This window comes from Trifolium pratense, linkage group LG2 (assembly GCF_020283565.1).
Source record: "Trifolium pratense cultivar HEN17-A07 linkage group LG2, ARS_RC_1.1, whole genome shotgun sequence".
Lineage (NCBI taxonomy): Eukaryota > Viridiplantae > Streptophyta > Magnoliopsida > Fabales > Fabaceae > Trifolium > Trifolium pratense.
Genome location: NC_060060.1, coordinates 24,778,476 through 24,791,726, shown reverse-complemented (window position 1 = coordinate 24,791,726; position 13,251 = coordinate 24,778,476). Strand labels below are relative to the sequence as shown.

Here is a 13,251-nt window from a genome sequence, read left to right as displayed (position 1 = left end):
CCGTGCGTATTTGAAAAGAATAATTGACAAAGGAAGTGCTTTTTCAAAAATGTATGTCATATCTTGTGCAATGATTTTCAAAAGTTAGCCATTTGTCTTTGATATCTTGTGAGAACTAATATTTGATAGTTTCTTTTGGTATCGTGCGCCTTATTTTTACTCATCCGCTACTTAAGTAGCAGATGATGGTTGAGAAAATAATAGGGCGCCAAAATAAATTACCCTAATATTTATGTGTGAAACGAAAACTATTAGTAATCACACCGCGGCCCATGCCCCGAGTGCCAACAACTGTAAGTTTTCATTTTATTAAGTATGCCAACTATTTATCTTTATAACAGTACAGGCCAATAGTAAATCCAAATAATCATACAAAAAGGCATTTAAATTATCATGTGAAGTTTAGTTCACTCCATTTGTCCTTGACAAAACTCTTCAATTTCTAATTTAAGCACATCAACAAAAGAAATTCTGTTTATATTATTAACTAATGACATTCGAAATGAATCTTTTCAAGAAAATGAAACCAAAACCTTACTGCTTACTGCACCATGATTCAAGTTGAGAAATCAAATGCAGGACCATTTAGAATGCGAAAAAGATAAAAACATACACATCAAGTGAGCAAATTTGGAATGTGTAAACAATACAATGATGTAGGAATAACAATCCCGTTTACCAAATGAACCTCAAAAGTCATGAGTATGTTTACAAAATAGATGAAGCACAATGAAGTTAACAAACCAATAAATATGTCTCTGATTATCTGAATTTACTTTATGTATTACTGAATGTATTCACAAAAGAAGACAATATTATAAGATGATTTCAGTTAGAACAACCAACGTATATATTTTGTCAAAAAAACCAACGTACATAAAAACTGATAATAACATACTAAAAGACAATTTTTATCTAATTATATGATGAAATAAAAATCCACAAAATATGTACATTAATTCTTGAGAAACAAACATTGAAATTCAGTACATAATGTTGTCACAAATTAACACAAATTCTAAGGTAAGAAAGCTTCTTCGAGGGTTCCTTCAAAAAAAAAAAAAAACTTCTTCGAGGGTTTCTTGAGCAACACAAGAAACCCTAGATTGATATAAACTTGAATATTTTTTAAAAACTTCCATTCTTCCTTCTCTACAAGTTTCATTGCAAAGTTCCATCAAAACCTTGACACAGCAAAATAACTTCTCCTCAGAATACCCTGTACACATCTTCAATTCATTGCTCCAAAAAGGGTATATCTTCCAAGAATAACTCTTGCACAATAGACCGCAGAAGCGGCAATCGTAGAAGGTTTATAGTCACACATAATAGAATATTGGGTCAAGCTGAGTTCAGAAAAGAAATACGCCATATTCTCAACCATCTTGTCTTCATCCGATAAACAATTCACTCTTACGTTTCTAACAAGAAAAACATAAGGTGTTGGAACTGTTAAAATCCAATCAAGTTGTTCCTTTCCATTTCAAATATTTCCTCAGGAAAATAAGAATACTCAGCTATGTATTCAATGCCATAAACTCCGACTGCATCTCTTTGTTCATATTTGGAAGCTAACAACAATGAGGCCAAACCAAGAAGCTTAAGTTTATCTTTTGTTGCGACCTAAAAATTTGATTTGGAAAGGAAACGATCAAGGATGTTGACACAGAGATAAAGAGTCTCTGGCATTAGTTTTTGTTCATAGTGTGTTTGTATCAACCAATCCATGACATTCTTTCTCATTTGAGAATCTAACTTGTAACCATATGAGTTTGTGCTAATTTGAGACATGATAGAATTTGTAGAGAGATCATCATAGTCACTCAATTTTTCTAATCCGATTTCAATGAGTTGATTAGAATCATGAACACTCGAATAACAAAGCATATTCATTGTGAAATTGGAAAAGAAGGAAGAATGATAAAAGAAAGAATGGGAATGAGAGAAGAGATGTATTGTTGAATTGGAAAAACAATTCAATCTCGGTTGCATATATATACTCCTTATCTAATTAATATAATGATGTCACGAGATTTGTGCATAAATATCTCAAAACTTTTAAGATTTTGTGAAGATTTAAAATCAATTATAGATTGGTTTTAAAAAAAAAATCAATTATAGATAGGTATATTGTTAAGATTCTTTTTTATAAAGATATTGTTAAGATTTTCAATCATATTTAAAATCAATTTGGATATTTAAAGAAAAACAAAGAAACATATAAATGATAAGGTTAAGATTTTCTATCATATTTTAAAGGGTAAATAGTGTCATACCCCCCTGCAAAATAGGCGAGTTTTGCGTTACCCCCTGCAAAATATTTTTTTGAGATTACCCCCCTGCAATGTCAAGATTCCTTGCGTTACCCCCCTGGCTCAACAAGTGGGCATGACATGGACTAATCTTGACGTGACATGACACGTGGAAATTAATTTATTTTTTATTTATTTTTAATTGCCAACTCAGTAATTATTTATTTTTTAATTAAAAAAAATGAAAAAAACTTTTTTTTTTAAAGAAACTTTTTTTTTAAAGAAATCTTTTTTTTTTTAAAGAAACTTTTTTTTTTAAAAAAAACTTTTTTTTAAAGAAACTTTTTTTTTTAAAGAAATTTTTTTATTTAAAGAAACTTTTTTTTTTGGTTACTCTATTATTATTAGTTATTATTATTATTATTATTAGTTTTTTTGTTACTATTATTATTATTAGTTTTTTTTCATCTTCATTTTTTTTTTGGTTACTCTATTATTAGTTATTATATATATATATAAGAATTTTTTATATATATATATATATATATAATAACAACTTTTAGTAAAAAAAAAAAACTTTCTTTTAAGTAAGTTCATAAAAATATAACAACTTTTAAGTTTTTTTTTTCATTTTTTTAATTAAAAACCCACATTAATTAATGAGTTGGCAATTAAAAATAAATAAAAAATAAATTAATTTCCATGTGTCATGCCACGTCAAGATTCTTCCATGTCATATGCCCACTTGTTGAGCCAGGGGGGTAACGCAAAAAATCTTGACATTGCAGGGGGGTAATCTCAAAAAAATATTTTGCAGGGGGGTAACGCAAAACTCGCCTATTTTGCAGGGGGGTATAACACTATTTACCCTATTTTAAATGAATTGCAGATATTAAATGGAGATTCATATGGGTTCAGGTTCTCTCAATTTATTATCCCTCCATTTATTCTCCATTTAGAGAGATAGACACATTAAGAATTAGTGAGACCCATTAAAAGTGGGTCCCACTAATTTGTGGACCCCACTAATTTTTTCATGTGTCTATCTCTCCATTTAGAGACATGTGACATCATTTATAACGTGGAAGTATGCAATAAATGCATCATCATTTCTGAAAATAATACTCCCTCCGATCCTTTTTATAAGAAACACTTTGAAAAAATTACACTAATTAAGGAAACACATTGTAAATAGTTATTTTCATTTAATAATCTTATAAATTTAAATTTATTCTATGTCTACCCTTATTTAATTACTCTTTAAACATTTGAAAATTTGTCAAAGTTTCTAAGACCAAATTTTTTCCCAAAATATTCCTTATAAAAATGACTGGTGGGAGTATTACATTTGTTCCTAAATATAAGACCCATTGAGAAAATTACAAAGATTAAATTTGTTGACAATTGCTTCACCTAATGAGAAACAAACTTCACCTAAAAAAAATAGTTGTTAATTCTTTATTATTTTTTAGTGAATATCAATAAAACTCTTGTAATCAGTTCTCACTATCGTCTACATACACTTTTCATCGCGGGGATTATTTATTAACATGTTAGATAAAATTTTGAATAAATTATCCCCATGATAAAATGTAAAAATATGGATAACTTCTGCTATCGAAATTCAAATTTTCATTTTTCAACGTATATTTTTAATTGCGGGGTGTGAAATGCTTCCCGTTTTTCATTCTACACCACTGAGACTCTCTCTCTATTTCTATCTCTCTCACATCTCCATTACAGGACTCTATACCTGCTCCATGAACAAAAAATAGTTGTTAATTCTTTATTTTTTTTTAATGAATATCAATAAAATTATCATGCTTAGTTCTCACTATCATCTACAGGCAGTTTTCATCATGGAGATCACTTTTCGTCGTGCTAGGTAAAATTTTGAATAAGTGAATTCCCGTGATGAAATCTTAAATATGATTTTAATATGATTTGAATGTATTTTACAATAAACCAGGAATGAAAATATGACTTGAATTATTGGATAATGGATACATTCGTTCCTAAATATAAGACCCGTTGGATAAACAGGCCAGCCCAAAAGCCTGACAACCCATACCGGGCTGAGTTCAGACACTAATTTTGATAGCCCATTTTTTATCTGAATTTTTTAGCCCGACCCGACGAAATCCGACCGGACCGGCCCGAAATGAGCCGGTCCGTCAGTTTTGACAGCTCTATATATAGCTAGGCTGAAAACAAAATAGAGTACATATCTGAACATATTGATGGAGTATATATCCATTGGAACAGAATCGCGATTATTATTAACAAACCGCTATCTTAATGAAGTTGAAACAACATACAAATTGTTATGGATAATAATATTTGAGTTTAATGGAGATGCACAGACGGTGAAAAATAATTTCACTTGGTCATCCAATAAGAAATCATCAATCTTTCATGTCATATGAAGAAAGTGGAGCGGAGTGGGGTGATGTGACAGAATACATGATTGTTATTAGTTGACAGTGTAAAATTATTTTATACAGTCAGTGCATATTCATTTTTCTCATAATATTTTGCCACTTTCTCGTATATATATTTTATATAAGTTTATAACAACGCATGCGGTTTGGTTCGGTTTTTTTAGCATAAAAGTCATCCTAATCGCAAAATAAAAATGTATGCGGTTTGGATTGGTTCGGTTGGTGCGGTTTACAGCATAACATTTTAGTACTGAACAATTTTAAACATAAAAAAGAAAAAGAAAAAGAAAAAAAAAAAAAAAACTAGAAGTTCCAAAATAACATTGTAGTACCAATAAAAATTGTTTATCCAAAATAACATTGTAGTATCTTACAATTTTAAATATCCAAAAAGAACTTAAATTTCCAAAATAACATCACAGTACCGATAAAAATTGTTTATCTAAAATAACATTACATTACAAAAAATAAAAACAACTTGAAGTTTCATTAATTTGGACGATTGACTTAGTAATTGAGCTATGTATATTGGAATATAAATATATAATAGTAACTTAATGCGGTTTTTGCGGTATCCGCGGTTTTTGCGAATTTTACGATTTGCGGTTTTTGCGGTTTGCGGTTCAGTAAGAAAGTCATCCAAATACATCCAAACCAAATACGGTTTTCAGTTTGGTTCGATTTGCGGTTTTACTTTTGAATTGGTTCGGATACGATCACCCCTTTAGATAATAACAGATCTATCTATAGATAATAACATATAAGTCAAAAAATATAAACTGTTATCTATGGATAATAATAATAATAATAATAATAATAATAATAATAATAATAATAATAATAATAATAATAATAATAATAATAATTTACCAAAGTCACTAGATTTGATCTAGTGGTGAGGAATTTAGGTAGTAATGTATGCATAAGGTCTTAGGTTCGATCTCATTGTCAACATTGTAAAAAAAAAAAATTAACATAGAAGAGAAGATGGAAATGACGAGACAGGAGGTGAGAAATTGCAGATCTGGTAGTGCAATGGAAAGGAGGAGGCAAGGAAGAAGAAGAAAAAAAAGAACATATCAAATATGAACTGCATTGATAAAAATTTAGTGTTCAATCAGATTATGATCGTCAGTAACTGGTATATAGAGGCAATTTGGGAATCAAGCAGAACACATTCCATTGAGAAAATTGTTTTAGGGTCTTTTGGGTTAACAACTAACCACTTCCCCACAACTCAGCGGTTTTACCAATAATGAAGCGGTTTTACCGATAATGGTCTAAGGTTCTGTTTGGTAACACAAATAAGCTAGCTTATAGCTTATTATATGAGCTTATAAGCTTGTTTCAAAAAATTAGAGGTGTTTGGTAACAAGCTTTTTGTACTAGCTTATAGTTTTTTTTCAGATGCTATTTCAAGTAGCATTTGAGCTTATAGCTTATAGCTTTTTACACTTTATTCCATTTTTACCCTTTAATTTAATAACTACCCACTCTAAAAAATAAACTACCCACTATCAATTATGTAATTTTATATTTAATAACCACTTTAAAAGCTAATTTTACCAAACACTTTGATTTTAATAAGCTAGCTTTTCAGCTATCAGCTATAAGCTAGCTTTTCAGCTATCAGCTAGCTTATAGCTTATTTTCACCAAACAGACCCTAAGTGGTAAGAGTTTTGGTCCCCTTAAGCATGTGGTTAGAGATTCGGTTTCCGACTCATGCATATGAAAAAAATTCAGTTGGGAGAGGAGGACTCACCTTATATACCTCACATGTTATCCGACAGAAATTAGTTATCGCTAATTTCTTATTTGATACGAAGCAATTTTTGTCTAAAGTCACATTACATATTAGCGATGAATTGTAGGCGAAACTAGATTTAGTCCCAAATATGTCTCTTAGTCTCTATCGAGGAAGATTTCAGATAAAATCCATAATATTGATTATTTATTAATTTATGAATTCTGTGTCGCTTATAATAATGTGATATTTGTTCCAATTCTATGTTAATAATTTATTTATTTTTAGTAAATTCCGTTCAAAAGTTGTGTGAAAAATTGAGAAGAATTTTGGACGAAATAAATTGTTTTATGTACTTCTATATTTCTGTTATATCCGTCTCAACCAATGTTTTAAGAACCGGACCGGAGGTCGAACCGTTGTGACAACTGGTTCAAGGGTCAACCGGTCGGATCGGTTCAACCGTTATTGAACCGTTTATATTGAACCGTTCATATAATTTTTTCACGTGTTTGAGTCTATGGTTGGAAAGGAAAAATTTTTTATTTTTTAACCTTTCAATTTCAATCCATCGTTTTTTTTAATTAAAAAATCAGTTTTTTTTTTTTTTTTTTTAAGTGAGAGAAAAACCGGCCGGTTTTTCTGGTTCACCGGTTCACCGGTTCACCGGTTCACACCGGTTCACACCGGTTCATACCGGTTCACACCGGTTTTTGACCGGTTCCACTGACTAGCGGTTCTTGCTAGTCGTCCGGACCGCCGAGGGCACCGGTTCGTGGTCGGACCGGTCGGACCGGCCGGTCCGGTTCGGTTTTTAAAACATTGGTCTCAACTCTGGGCAAAACTTTGAAACGGATTTGAGACGATATATATAAAAGAATTGATATTTAAGAACAAATTAATACTATTTTCAGTCCTATATATACGAAACATATTGAGAAAAACACACATATATAAATGAGACTTATTTTTTTTTATTAAAAGTTCTAAAATGTTATGTGTTATTCCAAAACTAACCTTGGGGATATGTTTGTGTAATTAATGCATAACATTGAAATAAGTTGCATATTATACAATTTAATAAGTGCATGTAAGAGATTATCTATTTAATAAAACATAAATTTAAAGAATGTTTCTTATAAAAAGGACCCAATTTTTTTTTCAATGTGTTCCTTTATATATAGGACCGGAGAGAGTATAGTATAATTATTTATATAAAAAAAATTGTTTGGGAATTACATACATGAATCTTAATAAATCAAGGTCCGAAGGTTAACTGTATGTCATTTGGCATTAAATTATCAATAAACAATAATGGAATATATTTAATTATTAGCAAAAAATAAAAAATAAAACAATTTCTATACATGTTATATAATAAATTAAAAATGATTTTTTATCAGAATAAAATAAATTAAAGATAAATGTTACTTTAACAAATTAATTTATTTCATATTGTAAAGGTCTATAATTAATATTTATCATATAACTTCTTTTTTTTTACATTAAATTATCTACCATATGAACCATGAAAAATCAGATTTGATAAAAATCTCTCGATTAAGAAAATATTTTAATGTGTGATACGCCACATCACAATATGAGTGAGAATATACACCAAATTTAACTATAAAACCACCCCCTTCACAACTCATTTCAATGTACCATTTCTTCCTCTAAAGTCTTTAATACATCTACTCTTTGATTTTTCCTTCTCTCTTTTTTGTTTCAGCCATGTCAAGCGGAAGGAAAAGCCAAGGTCGCAAAAAGATTGAAATGAAAAGGATTACGAATGAGAGAAACATGCAAGTGACATTTTCGAAGCGCCGTAGTGGGCTCTTCAAGAAAGCCAGTGAGCTTAGCACTCTTTGTGGTGCAGATGTTGCTCTTGTTGTGTTTTCTCCTGGTGAGAAGGCATTTTCTTTTGGTCACCCCAATGCTGACACGGTCATTGATCGTTATCTATCACAACTCCCATCTCAAAATAATGGCACCGTGCGACTCATTGAGGCCCGACGTAACGCCAACGTGTCTGAGCTCCATTCCCAGCTAACTCGGCTCAACGATGCGTTAGACATCGAGAAGAGCCGTAGGGATGAATTGAGTCACATGAACAAGATGACTGAGACTCAGTATTGGTGGGCTTGTCCCTTTGATGGGATGAATTTTAGCCAACTTGGATTACTGAAAAATGCTTTAGCGGAACTAAAGAAACGTATTCCTGAACATGCTAATGAGCTTGTCAATCAGGGTGCTGCCACCCAAACCATGACATCTTTTGCTGGAAATGGTTCATTTTCTAACATGTATGTCCATCATCTCCCAAATTCTCAATACAGTCAAATGTTTCCGGAACAACCTTTTCAGCCAAATCTCCAACAAGGTCAAATGTTTCCGGAACAATCTTTTCATCAAAATCCTCAACATGGTCAAATGTTGCTGGAACAACCTTTTCAGGACCCTATGTTGCAACATAATTTGTTTAATTTCAACAATATTGGAGGAGGAGGAGGAGGAGGAGAAGAAGGAGGGTATGGACCCCCAAGATTCTTGTGATATGAGGGTTTAGATCCACCATAGAAGCCCTTGATTATTTACTTTATATTTTCTTGTTGTTTTTAATTAATTTTAATTTGAGCACACAAGCTTAACTAGCTTCATGAATTTGATTAAGTTAAGACCAGTCTTAGGGTTATTGAAATTGTTGTCTTTTTTATGCATTTGAAATTGTAGTCGCAGTGCATTATCTATTTTTTAAATAAAGGGCATCTTATCTATTTATATTTTCATATTTCTCCAAAATTTTATTCCGTCGTCATTTTTTCTTAATTATCTTGTTTGGACTTCTCAAAATTTTGATCTAGTGTAAAAAATGTGGGCATGAGGATAAAGAATTGTTCTAAAATAAGGTAAAAGTTTTTACATGATGATGATAACAAAATTATATTAATTAAAGTCACAAGTAACACAAAAAAAATTAAATTTAAGTAAAAAAAAAACAGTACCACAACAAAATTATCATTAAAAAATATAAAAAATATTATTGTCGTTAATGGAAAAAGTAAACAACAATTATACCGTAAAAAATTACAAATCTTTCCCGCATTTTTAAGGATTTATCTATGACAAATATTTGTCTTGTTAATTTTTTTTACTGTGATGCTTCAAAAAAAAAATATTTTTTATTGTGTTAAGGATTTAATTGATATGGACCGACGATGTAAAATAATTGTACAATGTCAACCAATATCAACCATGTTTTCCGCCAATCACTCCACTTTCTTGATATGACATGGCTAAATAATTGTTGTTTATTGGACAATTGTGTAAAACTATTTTAAACCGTCAGTGCATATCAATTATTATTTTTATTTTTTTTTTACTAAAAATATGGATTCATTCATTCAAATCGAAAGTACATCGATCATTACAAATTTAAGATTACTAAAATCTGAAAAATGTGAATCTACAAACAATCTTGCAGCACCTAGGTTAATAGCATACAACGGTATCATTAAAGTGCCTACAAAAATGACAAAATAAAAGTAACCGAAAATCTTCATACTCCCAGATCTACAACGTTGACGTCCAAATCTTCATCAGATCTGTAATAAGTTGAGGTAGATATGTCAATTTGAATCAACGAAATACCATACTAAAATGAACCAACAACAAACACTGCACAAGACGATGTCAAACACAACGCCGAACAAGACGACGCCAAACACAATGCCGCACAAAATGACAACAAACTTAAAAAACAAAAACATAGAAGCAAATCTGTGTGGATACTCACTTATTTGAATGAAAAGGAAAAAAAAAATTAGAGGGATAATTGATCCTAAAGCCAACCCGTCCTTAGTGCAACATATTAGTTGTTAACATAGTATTTCTTAATGTATGTTATTGTGCGTTGAAAGATTTAAATTTTTTAATGCTCTTTTGGATAAAATCTTTAATGACTCTTGGGATAAAATGGAGCACTACTTTTTTTAATTCATTGGTATTTTTTTTTTAAGCAAACTGATTTCATTAATTAAATTGTTGCAATAAATCAAACGCCACAACAACTTCAATATAAAGGAAAGTTTCCTCGATCCATATAAAATTAGACAAACTAGAAATAGAAAACTTTTTTAAATAATGAGCCGCTTGATTAGCTTCTCTCCTAACATGTGCAATAACAATGTTATTAAAACGTAAAGTAAAAAAAAAATGTTATTAAAACTAGAAATTAGATTAGAACACTCCAAAGCAATGGTTCCCAAGTAATTATGCTGCATATTATCACCGTTGAAAGTTGCAAGCAGAATCCGAATTAATCTCCACATCTTTAAATAGCATGTCTTTGGCGAATTCCATTCCTAGCAAAAGTGTCATGCCTTCAGGCACATCTGGGTCCGGAACAATTGGTTGACACCAACAACCAGCAGCCATCACCACCCCATTTGAGTCTCTCACAATTAATTCCTCTTTTAAATAGAGAAGATTTAACCGACAACCTGTTATGCAAACACTCGCTAGACTAAATTAATATGTCGCGGAATAGACTTCACCTTCCATAATTTCTTCCAAACATCTCCATCAATTGTTGAAGGTTTTGGAGACCAAACTTTGTGTCCATGTTGGTGAGGCAACCAATTATCTTCCCAAATCCTCACATTTTTCCCATCACCAACTCGCCACAGCTAGATCAATGACATCTTGTCTTGCTTGAAATATACTTCTCCATGGGTAACTTGGTTTGAAACCAATTTTAGCTTGAAGAAAATTGCATCTTCTGAAAATAGCGACTTTTTAAGCATTTAGCAAGAAGGCTCTCCTCATAATTCAAAATTCGCCATCCTTGTTTTGCTAACATCGCAAGATCAAAATCTTTTAGAGTTTTGAAATTCATACCTCCAACCTTTTTCTCTTTGTATAGGACCTGCCATGCCTTCAATATGCTCACAAAGAATCTCCGGCAACTTGAAACAACTCATGATATAAGTGAAAATCGCTTGGATCACTGATTTGATGAACACTTCTCTCGCTACATAAGAAAGGAAATTTCCTTTCCATCCCTTCAGTTTCTTCCGCTTGGATCACTGATTTGATGAACACTTATTATTATTATTATTAAATACCGCATGTAACACAAAAACTCTAATTCATTCATTCCTTTAATAGAAATTAACTGTAGCGATTTCTACAGTCAGACGTACCCACCACTTAGGGAACTCCGTTATCAAAGTTCTTGTGTCCAATGTGTTAACAAAATAGGAATACAAAGAGAGAAGACATAAGAAGGCTAGAATTTCAATAAATCGATGACATTTCTTACTAAAATAATAGTTACATGAGAATATATAAAAAAAACTCTAATGGACTAGAGTATATTAAGAAGCCCAACAAATAATACCAATAACCTATTATTAAATTTGACACCGGAATTGTTAAATTTCATTAAGTATAGTATGAGAATATCTACCTACAAGTTTGAGAAAAGTTTCTGCAAAATGTGGTAGAGATACATGTGGTATATTTATCATAGCTCTATGAATATAAGTCGTATGCTAAAGATTTTTAATCTAGTGTAAAAAAGATAAAATTTACTACAACATTGACACCGGAATTGTTAAATTTCATTAAGTATAGTATGCGAAAATCTACCTACAAGTTTGAGAAACGTTTCTGCAAAATGTTGTAGAGATACATGTGGTAAATTTATCATATCTCTCTGAATATAAGTCGTGTGCTAATGATTTTTAATCTAGTGTAAAGAAGACAACATTTACTACAAGATTGACACCGGAATTGTTAAATTTCATTAAGTATAGTATGCGAAAATCTACCTACAAGTTTGAGAAAAGTTTCTGCTCTGTTTCTGTATCAGTACCCATTATTTGGTCAAATTGAACCAATTGGATAGTTAACCCTTAAAACAAAAATTATATTTGTATTCTGACACCCTAAGTTTTCCAACGAGTGGTCGTTTACTCAAATCGGACATCGTTTAGTATTTCAAATAAATTGTGAAAGTTGAGGGTCTCATGTAGAATTTATGCAGGAAATTTGGAAAAAAATTTGGAACACAATATTTCGGTTTATATAAACCGATATTTTTTAGCATGACTTAAAAATTCGGTTCGTATAAACCGCAGTACCCCAAGGGCAAAAACGGAAATTCAGGGGGTAGAAAAGAAATGCGGGGGGTCGGGAGAGATATCATCATTGTTTATCATCACCCTTCAAACTCACAATGCATTACCAAGAAGCATCGAAATTTTGTCAAATAAAAAGACAAAAAAATAAACTTCATAATATAAGCTCATAACATCTTATATATATAATAATGCCCTAAGCTAAATCTTACTAAGTTTTAAACTAGTTACAAATCAAGTCAATCACATAACAATCTAAACCGACTCATATCATAATTAAGAGAAACACTTGTATGGGCATAAACATTTAAACACAAGATTTAGACGCACACATAAATTAAAAAATAAATAAAATTGTATGTCATTCACTTAGACAATTTTTTCTTTATTTTCTTTTGTTTCTTGTGAGTGTCCCCAACAAATAATATTTGGGCTTGTGCCCAAGCAAGTGTTTCTGCATAATTCATACCCAACAAAGAGGAACGCAATAATGAGAAGATGAACCATCATATAGAGGAGGAGCAGCAAACAAACCAATAATACTCTGGAAAATAAAAATACTCAGCCATGTATTAATTCAATGTCATAAACTCCGACAACATCTCTTTGTTCGTACTTGGAAGCTAACAATAACGAGGTCAAACCAAGAATGAGAATGAGAGAAAGAAG

At 31.1% G+C, this 13,251-nt stretch overlaps 1 protein-coding gene across 1 annotated transcript; it reads left to right on the top strand.

Annotated features, from left to right (window-relative positions):
* The first annotated feature begins 8,173 nt into the window (after window positions 1–8,173).
* Window positions 8,174–8,995, top strand: LOC123904441 (agamous-like MADS-box protein AGL62). The gene is made up of 2 exons (XM_045954110.1): window positions 8,174–8,790; window positions 8,881–8,995. The coding sequence occupies exons 1-2, from the start codon at window positions 8,174–8,176 to the stop codon at window positions 8,993–8,995; spliced, it is 732 nt and encodes a 243-aa protein (XP_045810066.1).
* The last annotated feature ends 4,256 nt before the right edge of the window (window positions 8,996–13,251 follow it).